Raw genomic sequence first — 27,694 nt, 5'->3', positions numbered from 1 at the left:
GAACATAATATTGTGATAGTAAACATATATAAAACTTCTTCGCTAAAGTTGTAGTTCAGTTCGTGTTAGAAAAAGGTAAGAATAGTTTCTACTGATCTAATAAAATATATTTATATTGAGTTACAATATCTAACATTGACTTCCATCAACAAATTGTATTAAAATATAATCTAGGGAATAGTATGATACAACTAGAAATGATTCTTTAGGAAATTGAGAGATGTTTTGTTTAAGGACATTATGGAATAACTCTCTGTTGGTATGCATATATTATTACTGTACGTAAAAAGGTCTTAATTTGCGGATAGCATATAGAGTAAAAATATTTATATTTTTATTTGATTGTAGAATAAATGGAATTCAGCATGAATCGTCTGGTGGTGTTCGCAGCCTGCTTGGTCTTAGTATCCGGCGCAGCGGTGGAGAACAGGGTGAGCAATAAATTAAAGAAACTAATTATTGTTTTAGATTTAATTAAAGTATTTAAATCGTTTCTAAATTATGTTATAACTGTTAAAAGCCTTAACAATGATTTACTAGCTTTATTTAGTTAAAGTTTAGTAAACGTTATGTAAGAAATGAATATAAGAAATTATTAAACATTTCCAATAGGATTGTTCAAGTTTTATTTTTTTCAAAATATTCGAGACTATTCGCCAAACAAAAGTCTAAGTTTTTTCTCAAACATAAAATGCCACAAACAGCTTAATAAATATATTCCAACAATGTGTTTCCTTTTCTTCTTGACGATTAAAAACATCTTAAATTTCAATAAAAATTGCTTAAAAGTAAATAGTATAGTTCAATAGGAACTTTACGTCAAAAATTCAAAGACATAGCCCTCAAGAGTGTCATTTCTGCTTGAAAGGCTCACAAATATTGTATAAACTTGAAGATCCGATCCGTTAGTTAATTTGAATATTTGTTTGTTTTAATAATACATTTCTGTGTATTTTTTCTGGTAATTTCTTAGCTTTTATAAACTATATGTTTCAATCCACGACGTACTTTCTGAAATATGACTAAAATAGTTGTAATGTACCTGTTACCTTTATTCTTTCCTGTTGCAGAACTCAGTGAAATTGACAGTTTTCTATGAGAGTTACTGTCCAGATTGCATCGAGTTTATCACCACACAGCTGATGAGCACTTGGGAATATTTCAAGCAACACTTGCAATTAGACTTGGTACCTTTTGGAAACGCTGAGGTATACAAATCTTTATTATGATTTTGCACGCACCTAACGTTATACACGTGAGATTGTACACTCAGATATTGTAAGTCAGATAATACCTGTGTAGGGTGATACGAAGATTTAGTTATCACTGATAAATCTGAATACCAGCGATTACACACGTATTCAGTATATTTGAAAGTATGTTCCTAAAGCTGAAAGTCATATGTGGTTTGTTTATAGGTATGCACTTTGAGCTTCTTTACTGAATTGCCAACCATTATTTAGCAAAAATTCAAACGAAATAATATAACATTTCCAAAATTAATCTTCATAAGTGTACACAGAACAATTTATACATTTCACATATATTTCACTCATTTCAATAATTGCGAATTGAGTTGGATGGTTTAAAGCAGTGGTAAATGTACAAAATACATAGATTACAATCAAAACTATTGAGAGGTATATATTAAAATTGAAAATGTTTAGTAATCTTGCCCAAACCAGATTATGAGTTTTATTTATTCGATTAACCTTTCGATACTTTTTAATATATTACCTATTAAGCGAATTCTTCGTGAAAATATATGGATAAATGATCAAACAATTAGAAAATAAAACATTAGGGCAATAAAAACAAATAATTAGGCAACATATCTAGAAAGAATTTGAGAGAAAAAACTTTTTGTGATTACCATCAAATTTTCTATTTTTTAGCAAACTTACGACCATGGCCACTTCAAATTCACGTGCCAACACGGGCCCAAGGAGTGTGTGGGCAACATCCTGCACTCCTGCGCCATCCATGAGGCTTGCGGTAACAAAGGAACATTCCATTGTCCCGTGCACAAGCTGAAGATGCCTATGAACTACATCAACTGTGTGGTCCAACAGCAAGACCAACAGGCAGCTAGCGATAAGGTAAATCTGACTAACATACCACAAAAACTGGATGATACTGCTAAAATTTGAATTTATTTTAGTTACGAACTGGGGGCTTCGGAACCTTCTGTACTGGCCACCTTGAATGTAGTCCTTTAAAAACAAACCTTAAGCAGATTTACTTTTTTATTTTTAGTCTAGAATTATAGGACACGTATCATTTTAAAGACGAACGCTTAAAAATAAATAGTTTTTTCTATATTTTCCAGTCATGAGTACAGATAGTTACTCAGAAATAAAGCAAAACCTTTTCTGTATCTCATTAATTAAATAAATCATAAAAAATGTACACTTTACAAAAAAACATCTTGCATAACGCTACGTTCAAAAATAAGGCTGTTAAAACTTTTTCTTGCGAATCAGTTCGCTGTTTACTATTTTAGTAATTTTGACTGTTCTTGATTACACTAATAATTGTGTTTGTCAAAGTTGTCATTTGGTATTTATTGCACTTAAACGAAGAATACTTGTTGAATACGTAATTTCATTTTACATTCCCATTGATAGTAAATATTAGTTTATATATTGTATTTTAATATTGCAAGATTATTTAATCTGTATTTTAAATTATTCTTATAGACTCTGCTAATAGAGATTAACAAAACTAACATAACGAGTTAGGTTGTAACAAAACTTAGTCATAGACGAAGTCATATCTTGTTAGTTGTTGCAATAAGTTTAAAATTAATGAGTTTGTCTTTGTCAGTGTGCGACTGACGCTGGCCTGACTCCGGACGTAATCAACAAATGCGCCAACAGCAAACTGGGTGAAGTACTTGAGAGTCGATATGGCAACGAGACAAAAGCCTTCAGACCCAAAGTCAATTATGTAGCTTTCATAGCCGTTAATAACGTAAGTAGCAATACAATACAACAGTTTAATATATACTACTTTTAATTGTTTCTAAACTATATTTCATAAAAGATATTCCAACTATGTGTACATCAATATACATTTTCCTACAGTGTGCAATCCATTTTTGATTTTCAAATTATTCTTTCATGATAAATTCATAAGTTAAAGAAAGTTTTCCTACATGAAGAAAAAGTAGGAAAGTTGTTCAATTACTTTTTACGTGAAGTAAGAGATTCCTAAAGAAGGAAACTTAGACATATTTAATCAAGCAATAATTGCACTACCTGAATACGATTTTAAAAATACAACAGTCAGTTTTGAATTTAATTTTTTAGTTATAAAAAGTTAATTTTTAAACGTTTAAATATCAATTCACTAATAAATAGTATGTATAGAACACACACACACACACACACACACACACACACACACACACACACACACACACACACACACACACACACACACACACACACACACACACACATGTATATATTAATAGTTTTTGAGAGTTATATTAAATAGATTTCTTGGAAAAATATATTTTCTTTACCAAAAAAATAAAAACAAATAATTTTCATACTTAAAATGGTAAAAGTTTATAACGAGCGCAGCGTACAAAATGTTTAATTTTGTTTACAAAATATATTATTTATTTCACTTTGGAACGTGTATAATTATCTATATAGCTCTAACTTATTTTATTAACTTTCAGAGAACTATTGCATTTAATTATATTTTTGTGCTAGTACAACTCTCTTTAGTTTCGAGTTTTTATTATTTGAAAGTACTCGTTTAATTATTTTGATTAATGTCATAAAATAGCTTCTAGTTTCATGATCCGTGCTGTCGGTAATGATTCTAAAAGCAAAGAAACTTTTTGCTGTTGTAATGAAGGGTATTACGTCGTGATGGTATAGGATGGTTGAATAAGTGTATAACATTTCCCCTGTGAAATTAGAGTAAATGATGTGAAAGTAATATATAATTGAAAAATTGGTTACATTGTATGAGGAGTTTACTATTATTTTGTTACAGAAACACGACGCCAACATCCAGAACCAAGCTGAGACCGATCTGAAGGGTCTGATATGCTCTTATCTCCCTCACCTGTGCAAATAGCTTGTTCTCAGCAACGACGAAAAGGGATATATAAAACTATAACTGGTAACTGGAATTTATTACTATAGATATAACACGTGTTATTCGTACAAATACAAAACAGTTGCATAAGTAAATTTACATTGTTTTTTTCACCTGATAATTCTTGATTATTTATTCGATTAACTACGAGTGTAAATAATTTCGAGTTACACTATAATCTTTGAAGTACCAGAACTAGATAAAACACTGTTGGTAATAATAATTCTTGATTATTTCTTCTATTAACTAGGAGTGTAAATAATTTCGAGTTATACTATAATCTATGAAGTACCAGAACTAGATAAAACACTGTTGGTAGATATCTTGTTGCTATGGTATTTTAATAAATCTATCAATCAAATATTGTAAAAACTGTTTCTATGTCATGTTGGCAATCAATCAAACTGAAATCCACTACAGTGTTCACACTGTATGCATACTTCTGTTGGTATAAAAAAATCTCTTGACCAACTGCAGCAAACTTGTATACAAAACAAAGAAGCTCAAACAAAGAGCTCAACGGTTAATCTGATAAAACCGTAAACGAGATGTAACTGGTAATGATTTAGCTCACAAAGTATCAACTGCTTATTCCCAATCCAGTCATATAATGATTCCCTTAAATCATTAATCCATATTTACCGCTTTACGATAATTTAAACAGTTAGAAACATGTTATAGGCAGGTAATAATTTACAAAACAGTTAAGTTTATCAAGTGGAATAGATCAATGTTCAAGTTTTTAATTAATTTTATTTCTCAACACTGTTTAAAGCATTCCCAACTAAACATTACTGGCTTTTGAAAGGACATTGAGCAAACAAGTTAATTATATTTGATCTGATTATTGAAATTAAATTAAACTATATTAGCTCTTCTTTACTTAAAGACATTAAATAGGTAAAAATGTTAGTGATCTTAGTTTTTCAAATTCAATAAAGATCGAAAATTTATGGGAGTAAATAGTTGACTTTTCTAATAATTTATAATTGAAAATCACTGTCAGCAGTGGCTCAAATGCAATTTAATATTCTTAGAATGTTTTATTTGCACAGTTTGAGTGGCACCGACTATTGGGTCTCTGAAATAATCAATTCTACCTTTCCTGTCAGTAATCTCTATCAGGTCCATGATTCAAACTGTGACACAGCGCTCAATGCTTACCAGTTGGAAACCGTTGTGCCGAGTCTCATAATCCTCCGTAGCCCAACACGAAACATGAATAAATGTTATGTTATTGTCAAGCCTAGCAGTCAAATCTTCCCAGTCGGCTTAATTCAAGATCCAACTAGGCATTGGCAAAGATCATACAACTCATATCTTTACTGATCCAAAAGTTTAGGAAAGGATCCAAGGATACTTCTCATGTAATGTTAACAGTGTTATTGGCCGATCTCTGGAACAAAAGTATACGTCGGGTGAAAAGAATCCACACATGTCCACGCATTGTTCTCATGTAATGTTAACAGTGTTATTGGCCGATCTCGATCTTTGGAACAAAAGTATAAGTCGGGTGAAATAAATCCACACATGTCCACGCTGGAATAATTCTTCTCGCACACTGAGCTATAAGAACGACTATGCAATTTCCATTGTTAAGGGCGTATTCCAGTTGGCTCCGACAGCTGTTGAATCCGCCGAGATAAGATGGAGATAAATGTTCGGTTTGGGTGTTTTAAACACATTTACTAGGACTATAATTGTTTCTGTCTTCTTATTATACTTTTAACTCACAATATAAATATTGTCTACTCAGCTTTAATTATCAATGTACACCGTAGTATATCAGCAATGTCTTGTCTCACGTAAGCGCTGAGCCTAGTTCACGTACATAACTATATAAAAAATTGCCTCTTACATATTTTGAAATATCCTCTGCTTGAATTAATTGTAGTGCAAGTACGTCGGGTGGGTCTTATACTCAGTAATTTTTGTTTTTAAAGAACATCACATTCTGACTTGGATTTAAAAGTGGCAGAGATTTAGTACTGGGCTTTTTTCTCTGTTTCGTTTATTTTTTTCACCTTGATAACCACTTTTGGCCTCATTTATTATTAGCTGATCATAAAGTACGTAAATGTCAGATCAGATATCAATAACGGTTTTGTTAGAAATATCTTTGGAACTTTAAGGACTGCTTTCTGACGCAATCATTATTCCCCTCAAACACAGGAATAGGTAAATATATGTCTAAAATTAAAAAAGTACTGATTTAACAAAAATATTTACAAATGCCTTATCAAAATTGACCAAAGTTTAAAATATTTGGAGATAAAAGTTTAATTTAGAAAAAGAATTGAACTTTACAAACATTTGCGCCGGCAATTTTACATCTATTATTTATTATTTGTGTGGCTTAACTTCACCTACCAACACTTTACGTACGTGTCTCGGCGATCTCAGCGCAGACCTGACCCCACTAATTCTCCAGTCCAGTTCACAGAAAAGCCAACTAATTTGGAGCAATTTACAGCGGTAACATGTCGGGGAGGGTGACAAAGAGAGCTAACTGCCTAGATTACAGTTGCCACATGGGGTCGTCGCCGCTGTACGCTAACCGAATTCATCCAACAATAAACTGTTTTACAAACACCTGTATGTAATAAAATATCTTTTACGCAAATATTCTACAAAATATTTTTATTAATATGTCTTTAAATGAGAGAAATGTTTAACAAATTAATTTCAGGTCATATGTAATGCACAACAGATTTCTGGGTTATTTTAAAGTCTTATTGTTTAGTTAAAAGAAAATAACAAAATTCGTCTCAATTCCATCTAAATGGGGATTGATAAGAAATTCAAATCAAGCGATGAATAAACAATTTTACTCTCGTAGTTATTAATCGATTCCTAATTGGTTAGAGTTTCTTGTGAGCGTGCTGTCATATATCGCTCAAGATAATCATTTAGTCGTGTTTTGAGTTCCCCTTGTGATACGATTTGTTAGCGCATTTTACATTTGAAGCAGAAGCAGTAAAATTAATAAACAATAATATACACAAAGTTTACATCACATTTTGGTCATATCAGGTGCCATATTTCAAACAGATTATTCATAAAACTTGAGTAGTGGTGCAAAGTAGTGGTGCAACATATGTCCGTCTCTGTTCCTGACATAAAAGTAGATAAGCTTTTATCCATGATGGCATCTTACGATTTAAGCAATAAAGTAACTTAATTTACAAGGGAATTTAAAAACTCCCGGTCCCTAATCGATCATGTATATACTGATCTTTCTGAAGACATTTTCAGTTGCTCTGTCGTGATAAATGCCTTGTCCGATCACCATGCACAAATCTCACATGTCAGGTGTTTATCTGATCCTGGTTGTCCTAAGTTTATGCTTAAGCGATCATTTGTAGAGGAAAATCTTCGTATTTTTAGATCAAGTGCAAGGGTGTCTTCAGTTTTCTTTTCACCTGTTTCTGAAGTGGAATTATCTGACATCATCAGATCTATAAAAGCAAAGGCTTCTTCTGGCTTCGACAATATATCATCGAAGCTTCTTAAATCATGTACGGAGTATTTTGTTAGGCCACTTGCCATTTGATAAATTTTTTGTTTGGAAATGGCGTGTTTCCTGACATTTTAAAGTTGTCTATAATGAAGCCATTGCATAAAAGGGGACTGGTTGAGGAACTTGATAATTTCAGGCCTATTTCGATTGGATCGAAATTTTCTAAGGTGTTTGAGAAGGCAGTTTTGATAAGGTTAACGGCTTTCCTGGAGAGTAATAACGTTTTGTTTGACAAACAGTTTGGTTTTGTCAAGGGAGGCTCAACTGTGAAGGCAATGTTTGCTCTCTTGGATAAAGTTATTAAAGCTCTTGATGAGGGAAAGTTTTCTGCTGGTATCTTTTTTGATTTGAGAAAAGCATTTGACATGGTTTCGCATGAACTTCTTTTGCAAAAGCTTGACAGAGTGGGTGTGCGTGGTTTGGCAAATCAATGGTTGTCATCTTTCTTGAGTCAGCGTAGACAAGTTGTGGAAATTCCATACGTTGACGTAAATACTAGGAAAAGATGCTTTTCTGACGAGCAGATTGTCAAGACGGGTGTGCCACAGGGCTCCATACTTGGACCCTTCCTCTTTATTTTGTACGTGAATGAAATCAGCAGTTGTGTTTCGAGGGGCTTGTTGTGTTTGTTTGCTGACGACACATCACTTGTAATTGATGAGTCTTGCCGTTTCAATATGGAGATGAATACGTTTGTTCAGGGTAATTCAATAGTCCAGTGGTTTCAGAGTAATGGTTTGGCCGTGAATGCTGATAAAACTACATTGCTAAACTTTTCGATTTCATCAAGACGCAATGACTCTTTGAGTGTTTGGGTTGGCGATGCAATGGTTTGTTCTGAGCGGACGGTCAAGTTTTTAGGCCTAATTGTTGATAGGAATCTTATCTTCTCCTTTCACGTAAATCATGTCGCACGTAAAGTCTGTGCTGGTATTTTTGTTCTTCGTAGACTTTCATCTTTCACGGGAACCGATGTGCTTCTGACGTCATATTTTGCATTGGTTTATCCCTACCTTTCATACGCTGTTGAGATTTGGGGTTTTGAAAATTGCATGTCTTTCTTTTGCAGAAGAAAGCGGTGAGAGCTATTGCTGGCATCCGTCAATCAGAATCCTGCAAATCACATTTTAAGAAGTTCAATCTGCTTACTTTTCCAAGTATATATATATATTTACCACACATTGGTATTTTTTAAGCAAAACCAGGGCATTTTCGAGTCACTAATTCCACAGTCGAGACATTACCTCAGAAATAGCAACAAATTAAATATTCCCCCCCATGCAACCTCTTTTTTCAAACATCACTGCTTTTATAATGCTGTAACTTTTTATAATTCTCTTCCTGTGGACCTAAATAATGTACATGATGAAATGGTCTTTAAGAGAACACTGAAGGCTTTTTTAATATAAAAATGTTTCTACACCCTCAGTGAATTTATTGGTAAATAGTCTATATGTATAGATGTAAACTGTACTTGTATTTTTTTAATATTTATGACGCAATCCAATGCATGTTATATGTCTGTTTGGAAATAAAGGATATTTGATTTGATTGATTGATTGATAGTCCAGTCGTATTACCTGATTGAAAAAATAAATGTTTTCTTACAGCAAACTAATGGCACAATTTAGTCAAATACATCATAAATAAAATAAATAAAAAAAACCATTCCGAACCAAAATCGTCTATTAGGGGGTATAGGAGGGTGGTTTTTAGGGGTGAAAATGGTTTTTTGCAATTTGTGAGTAAACAATGCATCCTATTGAAAAAAGTCAAATATAAAAGTTGTTGGAAATAAAAAAAATCTACAACTAATGTTAGTGATCATTTTTGCCCTAACCTCAAAAATTTCCCCAAAAAAATTCAAAAAAACAGTTTTTTTGGTTTTTTAATTTTTTTATTTTACAATAATGGTTCGATTGAGCTGAAAGTTTGATCAAATATACTTTGTGCTATTCTTAAAATACTGTATTTTTTCATTAAGAAATATTCAGCCGTTATAATAAAATTTCACTTTAAAAAAATATATTTGATAATTTTCAATCACCATTTTGAAACATTTTTTTAATCAAAAAAAAGGTTCTCTGACGGCTCATTATTTTCGTTTTTTTGTCTATTTTGAAGAAATGAAATAAAAAATATGTAGTTTAATTGAAAAAACTGCAGACTGAAAATAAATATTGACATTTTTCATTATACATTGTATTATTTTACGTGGAAAAATTGTTATTATGTATTAAATTATATTTTTTTTATGTTGAAGAATTTTCGAATATTTTGAAAAGTTTAGAAACATTGTTGAATGTGAAAGTTGGATTACAGGTATATATAGTACAGGTATATAATAGTGTCCTTGAAGTAAAGGGCGGGCGGGGTCAATCCTATTCTTCTATTATACGGGTCTCAGTATGTTTCTAAGCATTCAATAAGCAGCTGCTTTGTCGTCAGTCAAGTTATATTGGAGTAGTGTCGTGAAATAAGCCTCGTGATTAGCAATTTACAAGATTTTTGTCCATATAAAATACAAATCGTAAGTAAAACTTTTGCGAAACAAAATTTTATACAAATTATTCAATAAAAATTATTAAAAATAATACAGGTCATAAAATCTTTGTCTCTTCGCATACAATTTTACGCATGCTATTTATCTAGTAATTTTTATGTATTTTCAGTATACTAATTTTATCGTGCTTTCTGCATTTTATTGATTCATGTAAAATGGTGAAAAGGTACCTTCTTGTATCATTTGTAAAAGCCGCGATGGAGATTTTGGTGAAAATAAAAAGTCGAGGGATAGATACTCTTATTTCGTCAAGTAAACAAAGCACTGCTCAGCGGTACAAAAAACATTTCAGAAATTGACCTGAAGTACACAATTCATGATGGTTGTCGATCGGCATACAATAGACCACAATTTTTCCACGTAAATAATACAATGTATAATGAAAAATGTCAATATTTTGTTTATTTTCAATTATTCTGCAGTTTTTTTTCAATTAAACTACATATTTTTTTATTTAATTTCTTCAAAATAGACAAAAAAAAACGAAAATAATGAGCCGTCAGAGAACCTTTTTTGATTAAAAAAAATGTTTCAAAATGGTGATTGAAAAATTATCAAAATATTTTTTTAAAGTGAAATTTTATTATAACGGCTGAATATTTCTTAATGAAAAAAATACAGTATTTTTGTAGAATAGCACAAAGTATATTTGATCAAACTTTCAGCTCAATCGAACCATTATTGTAAAATAAAAAAATTAAAAAACCAAAAAAACTGTTTTTTGAATTTTTTTGGGAAATTTTTGAGGTTTAGGGCAAAAATGATCACAACATTAGTTGTAGATTTTTTTTATTTCCAACAACTTTTATATTTGACTTTTTTTCAATAGGATGCATTGTTTACTCACAAATTGCAAAAAAACCATTTTAACCCCTAAAAACCACCCCTCCTATACCCCCTAATAGACGATTTTGGTTCGGAATGGTTTTTTTTTTTATTTATTTATGATGTATTTGACTAAATTGTGCCATTAGTTTGCTGTAAGAGAAAACATTTATTTATTTGACCATTTTTAACTGCTATTTCTCTTGGACTATGACTGAAATTCAGACCTTTTATTCACAAATGCGTTTCCTATGGACATTTCTGTTACTTCAGAGGTAAATGGAGCTTAATAGTTTAAAAAATAACATGTCAGAGGATTTGTGGTTTATGTATAAAATTTCACCTCGATTGAATAATGAAAAATGATTCAATTTAAGCAATGTATTTTTGAGGAAGAAATAAAACATTTTTATGGGAATACCTTGGGAAAGGATTTCTGGGAAGAGAGCTTGTACTTAATTTATCTACTTAATTTTAACTATAATTCCGAACACAGAATGGGTACGGTACCTGTAAACCTGGCGACGATAATGACCTAGTGTATCTAGGTCTTATTGCGCTGCGCAAGCAGGATTAATATTGATTTAAGACTGAAACTTATGAAAAATTGTTCAGGAGTAAAAAAAAACAATTCATTCACTATCACAATATGTGTCATTATTTTTAGACTACAGGTGATTTCAACGCTTTTATCATTAATGTAAGCGTCACAAAGATTAAAAACTCACTAGTTTCAAACATCTGATAAATAACCATTTGGAAGAAACTTTGATGAACCTCTTTGCTATATTGGTCAACTGGTATTTGAGAGCTGTTTAGAATCTTTTGAAATCCTATAGCTCTGACCATGAAGAGAGTAGGATCATCAGATGAGGCTCTTAGATTTAACATACTGGTATAAAGTAATATAAACCGAAAGCTGTACGTGTTTTAATGGGAATAGTATTACATCATACTGGGATAGCTATGAACAATGATCAATTGAAGTATTAAATTTAACCATGGAAAAATCCTAGCAAAGAAATAAAGGTAAATCTCGAAGTGGTTACACTTTAAAGTACTTTATTTATTATTAAACCAAAAAATAAAACATATTTATATATGGAAATACAGTAGATTGCAATAATAGATTGTCGCTTACGTAAGGGTAGTGAAATACTTACACATTTACAATCATAATGACCTATTCTGGTGTGTTTCCCATCTCTTATCTGCCAGTTCATATTGAAATGTGTTTAATAGGCTATTAGCCTTTGCTATCAAATCCAGGTGTCGGATTGCAGTTTGACATTTTAACGAGATTGAGTTATTGTCTCCAACGTTGTTCGTTACAATCTCTGGTTCAAGTATACACGATAGATTCAACATTCAAAATTGTGATCAGTTAATTGTGTTTAACTTTTTTGCCATATTAGGTAAGAATGTATTATATATTAGTGTTTACCATATGAATAAAATGTATAATAATGATTGCTGTTTTGCTGAGTGATTTTTACCATTGTTTCTCCAAATGATTATATAAATATATATATATTTATTTATACTTATTTGGTCTATAATCTGTATAAATGTTATTACTGTCTATGTACTCTAATGATTATAGTAAACGATTCATCTATTCTAGACATGAATATTGTGCAAATGTAACAAATAATCTCCTTTAAATTTTGAAAGAACGAAAAATGTCATATTGTAAATATAGTTCTTATTGATTGACTATTGTTTTATATGATAAATGCAATGTGATTTTGTATGTGTAATGTTTAGTATTTTTGGTAATGCCACTATTTAAAATAATGTGAAAATTTATGGACAGGTGTATAAATTTCATAATACATATGTAACTATAAAAGAACAAGTGCTTTCATGTAATAATACTCGTATGTACTAATGTGAAGCGTTATAGAGCTGTGTGTGTCATCACAATAAAACATACTACGAAGAATATAGTATTCAATCTAACCACCACAACAGTTTTTATCTATGTGTGCTAGATTTTTTGTTAAATAATGAGCAAAGTAAATAGACTTTATACCAAAATGTTGTCGAATGTTACTCGTACTTGGAGATTTTGTTACAGGAGTCCATTATCAGCCTTGTGATGTTGTCAATGGTTGTTTTGTGTCTATACTTACTTTTGCCGGTATATTCTGAGTTGGAGGAGGTAAGTATAAAATAACTAAATACGTACTAAACTATTTAAGTGTATTATGTAATTCTTATTATAAATGATCGAACTGATTTAATGAAGTAAACTGTTACTTACGTTTATGTTATTAATACGAAAATATAAATATATAAAAAGATAACGTTTTAGAACATTAAATCAAGAAATTCTCTTGATTTAACAACACCGAATTACAAAGGTGCACTTGAAATTTGAGTTCATGTAATCTATATTATTAATCTTAAATGCGTGTCATATTAATATAGAAATAAAAATTGAAATATTTTCGATAAGGTGATTACTGGTTTAAATAATGAGTTCTTATTTTGAAATACATACCAATATATGGATAATACATTGTTTATGAACCAACTTTCCCAGGTTGTTTACTATAAGCTGTGTATACTTTGTACGATCTTATCTAACATTCTCTTTATAATACATTGTTTATGAACCAACTTTCACAGGTTGTTTACTATAAGCTGTGTATACTTTGTACGATCTTATCTAACATTCTATCATTATATATAATAAATTGTTTATGAACCAACTTTCTCAGGTTGTTTACTATATAAGCTGTGTATATACTTTGTACGATCTTATCTAACATTCTCTTTATAATACATTGTTTATGAAACCAACTTTCAAAGGTGTGTTTACTATAAGCTGTGTATACTTTGTACGATCTTATCTAACATTCTCTTTATAATACATTGTTTAATCTTGTTTATGAACCAACTTTCACAGGTTGTTTACTATAAGCTGTGTATACTTTGTACGATCTTATCTAACATTCTCTTTATAATACATTTGTACAGGAAGAGTGTTCACGAAACCTTATGTTGGTTATATCAATTTGTCAGTGTTGAATGTTGATCTGTGATAAGCAATAACAACTTAACATGTTGTGAAGGTTGCATATTTCTAAATAAACTATTATAAATTAATACATTTGTAATTGAATATTACAGTTATAAGTTTCGTTCTAGTAAAACATGACTACGATATGTGAATATAGCTATAAATCTTAAAATGCGGGTAATTCTAAATTGGCAATGATTACAAGAATCCGAGAGTCATAAGCATGCTGTATAATAATTCCGTAATTGAATATTTAACACTTAACAGTGTGTGTGTGGTAAGGCGCTGCAGAAATACAACACTCTAATAATAATTATTATTTGCCTTAGTTACAGTGCCTTTATATGTATGAAAGTATCTAACTGTGTTTAACGTTTTCACTTGCTCAGACACCGCTAACTCTAACCTTGTACTATGAGAGTTATTCTTATCTAACATTCTCTTTATAATACATTGTTTATGAACCAACTTTCACAGGTTGTTTACTATAAGCTGTGTATACTTTGTACGATCTTATCTAACATTATCTTTATAATACATTTGTACAGGAAGAGTGTTCACAAAACCTTATGTTGGTTATATAAATTTGTCAGTGTTGAATGTTGATCTGTGATAAGCAATAACAACTTAACATGTTGTGAAGGTTGCATATTTCTAAATAAACTATTATAAATTAATACATTTGTAATTGAATATTACAGTTATAAGTTTCGTTCTAGTAAAACATGACTACGATATGTGAATATAGCTATAAATCTTAAAATGCGGGTAATTCTAAATTGGCAATGATTACAAGAATCCGAGAGTCATAAGCATGCTGTATAATAATTCCGTAATTGAATATTTAACACTTAACAGTGTGTGTGGTAAGGCGCTGCAGTGAAATACAACACTCTAATAATAATTATTATTTGCCTTAGTTACAGTGCCTTTATATGTATGAAAGTATCTAACTGTGTTTAACGTTTCCACTTGCTCAGACACCGCTAACTCTAACCTTGTACTATGAGAGTTATTGTGACGACTGCATACGATTCCTGGAGAACCAACTGTCCATAGCTTGGCAGCTGTTCAAGGATGACTTACGATTGGATATGGTACCTTTTGGAAAAGCTAAGGTATGTTTGGCTGTTAATGGTTTGTGATTAACTTGTCAACAAATGTTAGTTCCCATTCACTAACCGAGTTTGTTTTATTCAGCATCCATAAATTAGAAGAACTTTAAACATATCCTGATAATGAAATTAATTAATTAAATTAAATTCTGATTGTAGAAATTAAATTTACGAGATGGAGGATCAGAGTGCGCTTGTCAGCACGGGCCCAAAGAGTGCCTTGGCAACAAGCTGCACGCATGCGCCATCTTGCAGGCGTGTGGCGAATCAGGAACGCTGCGATGTGCACCAGACCAGTTGAGTCACGTGATCAATTACATTTTGTGCGTCGAAAAGACTCCGAATCAACATAAAGCCACACACCAGGTGAGCCAGTTTTACTACTAGACTAGCAGCACAAGATGACTCCAATAAGATACATTTAAACATTACAATCAAGAGAATCTCAGTTACTAAGATTCTTGGAGGAAGACAGAAAGATTTCTGTCAACAATTATTGTTATAAATTGTTTTTTTTATATCTTCTAAGGTTTAAGACAGTGGACGTACATACATAATATACATATATACGAGTACATAGAATACTATCATCACTGCAATCTCTGATTTGCACATAGATGTTTGGAATAAGTTCTCTCGCCAGTCTCAACAAATAAAAAGGTTAAATATGACATTTGTGCAACATTTTTATCTCATAAAGTTAAAACCACATTTTATAATAATTGTATGCACATTGTATTACATGTAGTTAAAAAGGTTTTATATTTCTTAAGGTTGCAATTACGGAAACCATTCTATGCTCCATATGGAATCAGTGTATCAATTATTGCAGCAGGTAATAACTGTAAAATAGGTTTGGGTGTGTAAGGAAAGTGATTGTCTATTGAAGTTATTTACCTTCTGAATGTGGATGTTCATGTTTTGCCTCAATTAATTTTTAACTAATTTCAATGAGCTGCCATTTTTTACTGGGTTGAGATAGAAAGCACTAGTTTCCACTGTTCTTCTTCTTTATCAAGACCTTTCAAATGAAGTGTCACTTAATGTGGAATTTACGTTTCAAATTTTGAGCCGAAAAATTCCCCCAAATCCCATTTTGGGGAAATGGGGAAATTGGTAACAGTGACTAAAAAGTTCACGTATATTTCCTAGAAAGGTGTCCCGAGTTCCACCCCTCCATCTTTATTCATTAAAAACTAAACAAAGTGTATCCATACTTTTAACTCACACTGTATATCACTCTTATCATATATTACTTTTACATGGTTATAGTGCGCAGAATCCCAGAGCCTCGACCCTACCGCTATAATCCAGTGTGCTACAAGTCATCTAGGAGACGAGTTACACAGTCACTATGGCAACCGAACCAGAAGCTTCAGTCTTAAGGGAATGATCGACTTTGTACCTACCGTGGTGCTCGATGGGGTAAACTTTATTTCATATTTTAATGAAGTACACTTAAAAACCTTTGTTCTTTATAAGTAAACCCGTTTTAGTGGCATTTGTTATTTAGAAATATCAAGTGTTTAAGAATTTATAGGAAGTATTCAAATAGTTTATCTCTTTAGTCCTTATCTGGATTTAATGCGCAATTATTTAAGCAGATAAAAACAGTTACGACACTTAAAAGACAATCGTATTACTCAAGTGTTGGACTCTCTATTAATATAAATACAACAATTTGAACATTTTATTCGACTCAGTCTTATTTATTGTTCAGATGGATTCAATAAACAATAAGCACTAACCTTTACACGCGACTTGATATGTAATTCACTTCTAAATAACAAGTACGTTAAAAGTATATATTTTTCATTGACACATTGAGCACTCTTGAGACAACCGATGATCATGAAAAGATATTCCCATTCTACGACCTACTTTAGAATAATAATTATTGGGTAAAGATACCCTGAAGTCGGAGATGTCTGAAGAATAGCTCGAGAGATTGCAGTAGCCCTTCAACTATTATAGGTCAGTGGAGAGGACCCAGAAGTCGGTTTCCATAGCTTTGGTACTGTGAAAGAAGTACATTCCTGCACGCGTCCTTTTAGTTTTTAAAATTAAAATTATAATAGGAATACTTTATTTCGGTATCGTAATATTGTTTTTTATATAGTAAGTATTGGAATATACACTACTACAACTACTATTTAAAGTACTCAAAGATGTATATTGTGTGAAAAATATTTATATTTAAAAATTAAAATTCGATTAATTAACAACTTTTAATTATTTTAGGAGGAAGAGAGTTTGGCTGTGTACGACCTGGTGTGGGAGATTTGTAAACTTCGCCCAAGATTGTGCACTGCGGATGCGGTACAAACATATTTAAAGAAAAGTGGGAAGAAGGTTTAATTTGACTATTATCGCTCCTTGATTGCAGTTTAATAATAAATTTTATCTTCCTCTTTCATTGGAGTAAACGCTTTTAATTACGTTTAAGTGAACTAAATAGTTTGTTGTTAACCAAACAATTATAATAGGAAATATAATAATATAATAAATATAATATTATAAATAGTATGTTTATTTGCTGTGAATAAACTATAGTGCCGGAATTCTCCTAAGTTAAAAATAAAACGAGTCCATACCTCACTTGGAATTAATAACTAAAAATAACCCATCTTAATCTATTAAACGGAATATAAAACATTATACAGGGTGCCCGTAACTCTCTGGACGAAGTTATACCTCGTTATTGCTCAGATCGAGACAAACATATTTTACTATATGAGCATGGGTCTCTGATGTTTAGTTCCCCATCTGTCTGTCTGTATGTGTTTAAAAATCATTATCTTAAAAAGAAAGGATTTCAACTATACCAAATTGGCTCAAATTTGTATGACAAAACGGCCAATTAGTGAAAAAATCTTATTAAATTATCATTAGTATTTTTAACATAGCGGCCATTTAAACTTTCAATACCTTAAAACCCAGCAATTTTTCTCAAATATTACAAGAAAAGGAGTTTTTAGAGAATCTTATCACAAATCTAATGATAAAAATTATTTAAATTGAACAATAAATGAGCAGATTTACTGTGACAAGGCATGGTCCTCATTGAGGTTCTCAGGGAATAGCCAACAATACAAAAACTGAATAGATAGCAGCTCTCCATGTAGGCCGTATATTTTCACAGTAAGTCTGCTCTAATTCAATTATTTATATTAGATTTTAATAATGTTTTCGTCATCAGATCTGTGATAAAATGTACTTAAAACTATCATGATTGTAACATTTTGAGAAAAATTGCTGGTTTTTAAGATATTAAGCTTAAAAGTTTTAATGGTTGCAATTTAGAAAATACTAGTGATAATTTTATGAAATTTGTAAGTGTGTATATATATATATATATATATATATATATATATTTATATTTCATGTATTATATTATATAATAATATGATTACAACATCTTTTATATATATGTTTTGAAGATAATGTTATCGGCTATAAAGTAAATCAGCAGCATTTGCTGACGTGGCGCAAGATCTTTGGTACGTTGAATTAAGAGACTGGTAGGAAAATAAGTTTGACATTTTAATACGGTTTTTATGAAACATCTGTGAGTTCTTCCGTTTCCTACGTTTCTAACTAGAGTAGTATCTATAGCAATCTTGTTTCCAGTGTATTAACGTTTGCTGAAAGCCAATCAACAACGGTAATGGAATATGTTCCGAGAGTAAACATTCAATGGTAGAACCGTATTTCGTGCCGTAATGTTGTTATGCCTGAGCCAGACTTGTGAGCCGTAACGATAGTTAATAGTTGCAGTGTTCTCGACAGTGTTGCTCCTCTGTTCGACGTTCTGAGGTGAGTGTAAATTGTGCTTTGTACTATGATGTGTTAAGTGAGTTATTTCTGTTGTAGCCGTACACAATGAAACGTGCGATGAGGTGTTGATTCAAGATAAAGCTCGGTTATCATCCACAATGAGAGTGTTTCGAAGGTCGACCACTTGATTGGTAGATCAATTGGTAGCGTTGCTCTACTAGTAAATGCGCAGTCTAGTTGAGTGTTTGTCAGCCATTGAGAACTATCAAGATTAAAAAAGAATATGGTTTGATTAATAAAATGTTGAGAATGGAAATAATATAACTTTTTATATTGAACTTCAATACTTGTCATTGTGCAAGAGCTTTATAATTTTAGAAGTAGCAACATAAACATAAACGTATACTAAATTAATACTCCATATAAACTCCAATATTTACGTAAATAAATTATTACAGAAATTTATATTTTAGTCTAATTTCGTTTCAAGTAATTTTAGTTGATGTATTTTCAAATTGAAAAGAGTTTTGATTTGATTGAGGTTATCCCAGGTTAAATAAATTATCAGATAAGGATTAATTTGTGCAATGTTTCATAGCATTTTATCAGTATTTTTATGTAATTGCATAAAAGCACAGAGAACTCTTACTTAATAAATAGAGTCATGCCGCAGATTGCTTAGCTATTTTTTTTATAGCAAGAACTGCATTGTGCATATGATATCCTAAAATGTTGTGTGTTTTGATGATTCATATCTAGCATATTTCATGATTCATATGAAACATATGAATCATGAACATATGATTCATATGATCTAACTGATACGCACTGGACCCTGACTATAAGGCCTTCTCAGTTTATAGTACTCAACGAAGCGTTCAATTAGGACGAATGCTTTTATTTTATATAGGATCACACGGACCTAGAGTCATACAGATGGATAGCAGAAGTACTTACCACTGTATTAACCAAGAATGTAATTATAATAATTTATTACTTACTTACGTTTATTAACACATATATGTGTACAATTTTCTGCAAAAATTCCATGCATCATTTAGAACGATTTGTTTTTTGTGGCTATAGAATATTTGTTATATAATGATATCAATATACCATGATCATCTTAAATATTAAAATAATCACGGAATATTAAAATCATATTAATGTAAGAAACACTAAACAATTAAAAATGGTTTCAAATATATAGGTAGATATAAAAAAATTATCACACTTAAACCGTTTCTTTTTGTGTTTTACATTTCTTAATTTTCTAATATTATATTTTTATTTTTAATTTAATTCTTTATATATGTATATATAATATAATATATAATATATGTATGACAAATATTATTGGAAGGTTTGGATTATATACTGCTACGAAAAAGTTAATTAACTTGTTAGAGATTAAGGTGGGGAGATTTTGAAGTTTAATTAGATTTTCCGACGTGATTATTTACAGAATGAAGATGAAAATACTTCCTGTGTTTGCAGTCAGTTTGATCTTGAACTCAGCTGCTGGGATTGAAGAGGTATGTAAAGTATATATAACAAGATTAACGTCCCACACCATTTTCAGTCAATAAAAACACGAAAAATTATCTTTATACTACTGTATACTATATTATTATTATTGTTACCATTCTTACATAGTTTTATGGTAAACATCCTGCCATCAGATTAATTTATAGAAACTGTTTCCAGGATTATATAATCTAAGAGGAGAGAGGTTAAGGGAGAGTGAGATTATCATATAATGTAGTTCTTTTCATGTGACGATTTTATACTGGATGTGAAACTACTTCTGAACACAATATAATATCATCGCTTGACTGTCTAACTATTCATATGTAAACTGGAAATGCGCTAATGTTAGTAAAATTTCAGTAATTTGAAATTTTAATATAAAAATCAGTTATGTGTCTTTACAAGTAAACGTTCTGTATACTTTGTGAATTAAATTAACAAAAACCAAATTACGTCTAAGGCAGATCTTCGTATATCTTTCATAGACATTACTCGGGGAATTTTTTTGAGAAAAGATTGTAATTCATTGTAATCTAGGTATCAGTTCATGTTAGACTGCTGATTATTACCCATTATTATTGTATTTGAACCACTTGTTATCTAAGTGCTAGGATTATGGTTGTTGTATTTACGTCATTTACGTTTATAATATGTCTGGGCCTAACAAAATGTGAAGTCACCTGTAAAAGCAACTCAGTTTGAGACTTTTATTATACGTAAATATAAAAAATTAAAATAATGTACTTACATACATACTTTATTCTTAATTTATATGTAAAACATTTCTACAAAATAAAAACTTTTTGATTAAGGTATTGCTCAAAATTTATTCACACAATCAACACAAGATTTAATTTTCCTACACGTCCACTCATTTGTGAGTAATATGCCAGTCTCGGAGTCCAAAATTCAGCGTTCATTCCCGAAGTCATCACTGATAGTAGTAAATATTGATTTCTGTGCTTTGTTATAGATTTTACGATAATATTGGAAGTGTGTGATACTGATTAAACTCTCTATGATCCACTAAAGGTGACCCGCCCTAAGAAAGTTACTATCCAGTCTGTATTCAGTACATGAAGGGCCAGTTGTCAGTCAGTTGGGAAAGATGGGACAACACAATTCTGGTATTCATGGCGTTATTTGGTAGTATTGTTGGTGTGTGATACTAGCACTGACTAAATGCTCCAGAATCCACTAAAGGTGACCCTGTTCTACGAAAGTTACTGTCCAGACTGTATTCAGTACATCGAGAGCCAGTTGTCAGTCAGTTGGGAAAGATGGGACAATACAAGTATGTTGTTCATGGCGTCATTTGGTAATATTGTTGGTGTGTGATACTAGCACTGACTAAATGCTCCAGAACCCACTAAAGGTGACCCTGTTCTACGAAAGTTACTATCCAGACTGTATTCAGTACATCAAGGGCCAGTTGTCAGTCAGTTGGGAAAGATGGGACAATACAAGTATGTTGTTCATGGCGTCATTTGGTAGTATTGTTGGTGTGTGATACTAGCACTGACATAATTCTACATAATCCACTAAAGGTCACCCTGTTCTACGAAAGTTACTGTCCAGACTGTATTCAGTACATCGAGAGCCAGTTTTTAGTCAGTTGGGAAAGATGGGACAATACAAGTATGTTGTTCATGGCGTCATTTGGTAGTATTGTTGGTGTGTGATACTAGCACTGACATAATTCTACATAATCCACTAAAGGTCACCCTGTTCTACGAAAGTTACTGTCCAGACTGTATTCAGTACATCGAGAGCCAGTTTTTAGTCAGTTGGGAAAGATGGGACAATACAAGTATGTTGTTCATGGCGTCATTTGGTAGTATTGTTGGTGTGTGATACTAGCACTGACTAAATGCTCCAGAATCCACTAAAGGTGACCCCGTTCTACGAAAGTTACTGTCCAGACTGTATTCAGTACATCGAGAGCCAGTTGTCAGTCAGTTGGGAAAGATGGGACAACACAATTCTGTTGTTCATGGCATCATTTGGTAGTATTGTTGGTGTGTGATGCTAACACTGACTAAATTCTCCAGAATCCACTAAAGGTGACCCTGTTCTACGAAAGTTACTGTCTAGACTGTATTCAATACATCAAGGCCCAGTTGTCAGTCAGTTGGAAAAGATTGGAAAACACAATTCTGTTGTTCATGGCGCCATTTGGTAGTATTATTGGTGTGTGATACTAACACTGACTAAATTCTACAGAATCCACTAAAGGTGACCCTGTTCTACGAAAGTTACTGTCCAGACTGTATTCAGTACATAGAGAGCCAGTTGTCAGTCGCTTGGGAAAGATGGAGCAGCAAAATCCTAGTAGATATGGTGCCTTTTGGTAATGCCAAGGTGAGTACGATGTTATTACTATCAGCCGATATCGGTTTACTTTTAAATTCGTTTTTACTTAGAAGGATTTAGATATTCTTTGTGTACACAGTAAGTTGTTTTGGCAAATTATAAAAATTAATAAATTAAAATAATGTGTTATCTCAATATAATACTAGATCAACCTAGTATCTTTAGTATCAACCTATCTTTAATCTCATGATCGCAAATTCTTTGGACCAGAGGAATTTTCTCTATGACCTATTGAAAGTTATCACGCAGACGGTCAGACAAACTGTCTGCCATGTGACCTTTTGATAGGCAAAACCCTTGGAGAAAGCTATGTACCAATTTTCAAATTTGTAGGATCGATCTACCGATTAGACGTATAATGATATGATTTTAAGAAGATCCTAATTACCCCTTAGTAATATATTAGGTGTTTAATTCTCACAACAAGTAAGAGAACAGGCATTTCATAACAAATAATAACACTTACTCTGTAAACAACATTATTTGCAAAACATATACCATAGTGAAAGTAATACAATGGGTATATAAAACAGTTATTACGTTATGCTTATAATGGTTAAAGTAAAATATGGTATAACGTATGTCATGTAAGTACGGTTTTTATTAGTATATTTTTTATTTGGTGGCCAGCAACACTGGGATCATGGGCGTGTCAAGTTCGAGTGTCAGCACGGACCCAAGGAGTGCACTGGCAACAAGCTACACGCATGCGCCATACAGCAGGCGTGTGGCGAGTCAGGAACTGCGGGCTGTACGCCGCAACAGCTTAGTCACGTGATCAACTATGTCATGTGTGTAGAGAAAGATCCGGACCAGCGGGGAGCAAGTGATCGGGTATGTGATGTGTGCCAACAAAAGAGAATTGACAAGATTGTATGTGTAATATTAATTTATCGATATTCTGCCGAATTACTTTTTGAACGAGTTTAAAGCCTTATTTTAATATTTATAAAATGAAGCTGGTTTAAAATACCAGCAAGTACACAGGACAAGGTGTTGACTCTTTATAGAAAATGCAAATTTTCAATATCTGGGTAGAACAACTCCATGCAGCCTACTTACAAGGCTAGTGATATGAAACCATACTAAAATTTGATAATGAAACTTTAAAAAATATGCAGGTAAACAAAAGTTTAGTATTTATTTTTTCTGTAATTTAGCAACTTATTACTTTGTTCTTATTCTATTAATTTTGGCTTACTATAAAATGTAATTTTATTTGTGTTATTACTTAACAACTGTCGATTGCAATTCTGAAATTTATAATCTGAATGTAATTTAGAACACGGCTATAACTATACTAATAATTAATGTTACATTGGCAATATTCCATAACGTTTTCTATTGTTATTGAGAAGTGGCTCTGGGCGGGTATTGGAAACTGAAACGAAAAATAATCCTGTTGCCTTCATGATTAAATAAGATTTATCGACTCCTATTATGCTGTAAACAGGACAATGTAGTTTTCAATTACTGAATTCTCTTGGATTAACTTTGTACTTTGGTCACTTCTGCCTGGTAGAAGGTGACATTCTAGCATTGAGTTTTAACGTGCCTTGTTAAGTCTTGTCCTACGTATGGAACATGTCTAAAGTATCAGAAAGATTATTAGTTTTTGAATTTTAAAATGCTAAAAGAAACCTTCTTCAAAAAACTAATAGTCTGTCGGTCGTCTGACCTATCAGTGGTTGTCCTTCAAACGAGCACTTCACGAGGATTGGGGGTATGAATCATACAGTATCATTTAGCAACTACTTTCTTGCAATGGCTGATAAACAAAACATTTGGTATGATCATGATCTGTAATCCGTGGTTATTAATGTTTTAAATGATAAATTAACGATAAAACTATATGCGACATGAAAAGTTAATACGAAATTCAAAATAAATTTAGAAAAAGATTACATTTTTTCTATACTATTTTATTTTCAGATAACATCTTTAATTGATTTAATTGACTCCATTACCGTTACGTAAAACAATTTTCACGCTAATTATTCGTCCTAATTTTTGGGATCCCTGATAATATTTAGCTCCTATACTAACAAGATAAGACTCTTAGTAATTGTAAGTCACACCATTTCACCAAGACTACTCATGAAAATATACAATCCAAGAATAAATTTCAAACAAATAATTTGAGGAACTAATAATGCCATAAATCTGCATAGTACTAAGCTTCAGTAAACTATTAGGCAAACTCATTCTCAACCAATTTTACCGTGAATTTCAATGTAAAGTTTTTCATGCTTCTCGATTTTTATCAATCACGCCTACTATACATAACGTTGATTATAAGGAAGTTAAGATTTCATGGATGAGGGTAAGTTTGGGTAACAATTTAAGAAGAATTTACTAACGATATTCTACCAAGATGAAATGTGTTCCAGTGCGCTACACAAGAGGGACTACAACCTGGTGGAGTCAGGAAGTGTGCACTGAACGCCAAAGGTGATACACTTCTCAGTTTTTACGGCAATCGCACATCGGCCTTTCGACCGAAGATTCATTACGTACCAACTGTAGCTATAAATGGGGTAAGTAATCAGTAATTAAATTCCCCTGCTGTCCGAGAAAATATATGGTTTGGGTTTTAAGTCATCTATAGAGATTACAGACTGTCCTTAAAATTCTAGTCAGACCACTCCTTGAATTTGGCTCTGTTGTATGGTGCTCTTACCAATATGGCCACATCGACAATGTAGACGAGGTAAAGATCGTGTCACTACTACTTGGTTACCTTTACCGTAATGTTACGGAGGAGTCCTTGAGGACACTTGAACTTCATCTCGTAAAACTCTAGTTAGATCAGTCCTTTGAGTATGGCTCTGTTGTATGGTGCTCTTACCAATATGGCCACATCGACAATGTAGACGAGGTAAAGATCGTGTCACTACTACTTGGTTACCTTTACCGTAATGTTACGGAGGAGTCCTTGAGGACACTTGAACTTCATCTCGTAAAACTCTAGTTAGATCAGTCCTTGAGTATGGCTCTGTTGTATGGTGCTCCTACCAATATGGCCACATCGACAATGTAGACGAGGTAAAGATCGTGTCACTACTACTTGGTTACCTTTACCGTAATGTTACGGAGGAGTCCTTGAGGACACTTGAACTTCCTATCGTAAAACTCTAGTTAGATCATTTTTTGAGCATGGCTCTGTTGTATGGTGCTATAACCAATATGGCCACATCGACAATGTAGACGAGGTAAAGATCGTGTCACTACTACTTGGTAACCTTTACCGTAATGTTACGGAGAAGTCCTTGAGGACACTTGAACTTCCTATCGTAAAACTCTAGTTAGATCATTTTTTTGAGCATGGCTCTGTTGTATGGTGCTATAACCAATATGGCCACATCGACAATGTAGACGAGGTAAAGATCGTGTCACTACTACTTGGTAACCTTTACCGTAATGTTACGGAGAAGTCCTTGAGGACACTTAAGCTTCATCTCGTAAAACTCTAGTTAGATCAATTCTTGAGTATGGCTCTGTTGTATGGTGCTCCTACCAATATGGCCACATCGACAATGTAGACGAGGTAAAGATCGTGTCACTACTACTTGGTAACCTTTACCGTAATGTTACGGAGAAGTCCTTGAGGACACTTAAGCTTCATCTCGTAAAACTCTAGTTTGATCAGTCCTTGAGTATGGCTCTGTTGTATGGTGCTCTTACCAATATGGCCACATCGACAATGTAGACGAGGTAAAGATCGTGTCACTACTACTTGGTTACCTTTACCGTAATGTTACGGAGGAGTCCTTGAGGACACTTGAACTTCATCTCGTAAAACTCTAGTTAGATCAATTCAATAAATGGGAAAAATTGTATTTCAGGGTGAACAAACCCATTCGGTCAATACCGAAATAAAAACAATGAGTTGCAATAGAAGATTTATAAACATACATGTACTGTGTAATTTTGATAAATAAAAAGTAAATAGCTCTTGTTAGAAAAATTGAATAAAGCATGTTGTTGAATCTAGAATTGTGTTCCAGAAACACGATAAAGCAGCTGAGGAAGACCTGATAGGCGAAATCTGCAAGCTGAGGCCGATACTGTGTAAAACGGCTGACACAGAGACCAACCTCGTCCTCAGCTGAGATAGATGATTACTGTGCACTCATTTCTGTATTCATAACATTTTTATACTTGTAATATTTATTTCTGTTGTGAATTACATAAAAATATTTATATGGTCACAACAAATAATAAAGATTCTAGAGAAGTATGTTGAATGTTTCTAAGATATACGACTTGAAACTCTCCCTCCATTATAAACCTGTGGTTGATCAAGCAAAGCCTTCACAGAGTGTAGTGAAATGTCGTTCTAAGTATAATCAAAATAATCTAAGACGCTAATTAGTAAAAAAGTAGTAGTTAAGCTAAAATGAAAACGTATTATTCATTATGTTGTCATATTGAAACTACACATTGACACACCAAGAGTTTGAATGTAGTTTTCGAATATACACGGTTTTGAACTGAAATGTTAGGTTTCCGCTCAATAGATATGCCAAGGCACGGTGCAATTCCAGAAAGTAAAAATCTTCCACAAATAATTATAATTTCTGACCTCAAAGTTCTGGCCAATTACAATATGTAATAGCAACTATGAAATTAATTTCAATTGTACGCTTGCTTTAAGAGTTCGCTCTACGACTTTAAAATAGCACATGTACTATATCTTTATCTTGATTGTGTAATTAAGTTTTGGATGAAGTTCTGAAGACTGGAGTTGCTGTTGTAGAGGATTGCCTACTACATATTCTGTAGGCAGGTTGTACTAAAATGGTTTTTACTGAAGGCGGGTTGTACTATAAGCGGGTTATACT

At 32.3% G+C, this 27,694-nt stretch overlaps 2 protein-coding genes across 2 annotated transcripts; both read left to right on the top strand.

The window, feature by feature from the left end:
• LOC124360038 lies at nucleotides 1-26,997 on the top strand. Its single transcript, XM_046813328.1, has 16 exons — nucleotides 1-75; nucleotides 349-431; nucleotides 1,071-1,208; nucleotides 1,896-2,099; nucleotides 2,827-2,973; nucleotides 15,036-15,173; nucleotides 15,330-15,536; nucleotides 16,443-16,595; nucleotides 17,412-17,489; nucleotides 17,834-17,946; nucleotides 18,960-18,986; nucleotides 20,413-20,482; nucleotides 22,701-22,838; nucleotides 23,481-23,684; nucleotides 25,241-25,387; nucleotides 26,858-26,997. Exons 2-16 carry the CDS (start codon nucleotides 354-356, stop codon nucleotides 26,960-26,962), a joined length of 1,947 nt encoding a protein of 648 aa, XP_046669284.1. The 5' UTR covers nucleotides 1-75; nucleotides 349-353; the 3' UTR covers nucleotides 26,963-26,997.
• LOC124360606 (GILT-like protein C02D5.2) lies at nucleotides 12,286-17,586 on the top strand. The gene is made up of 6 exons (XM_046814360.1): nucleotides 12,286-12,442; nucleotides 13,108-13,191; nucleotides 15,036-15,173; nucleotides 15,330-15,536; nucleotides 16,443-16,595; nucleotides 17,412-17,586. The coding sequence occupies exons 2-6, from the start codon at nucleotides 13,129-13,131 to the stop codon at nucleotides 17,526-17,528; spliced, it is 678 nt and encodes a 225-aa protein (XP_046670316.1). The 5' UTR covers nucleotides 12,286-12,442; nucleotides 13,108-13,128; the 3' UTR covers nucleotides 17,529-17,586.
• Nucleotides 26,998-27,694: the final 697 nt, after the last annotated feature.

Source organism: Homalodisca vitripennis, chromosome 1, assembly GCF_021130785.1.
Source record: "Homalodisca vitripennis isolate AUS2020 chromosome 1, UT_GWSS_2.1, whole genome shotgun sequence".
Lineage (NCBI taxonomy): Eukaryota > Metazoa > Arthropoda > Insecta > Hemiptera > Cicadellidae > Homalodisca > Homalodisca vitripennis.
The sequence above is the reverse complement of the archived record's forward strand: the minus strand, read 5'-3'. Positions and strand labels throughout refer to the sequence as shown.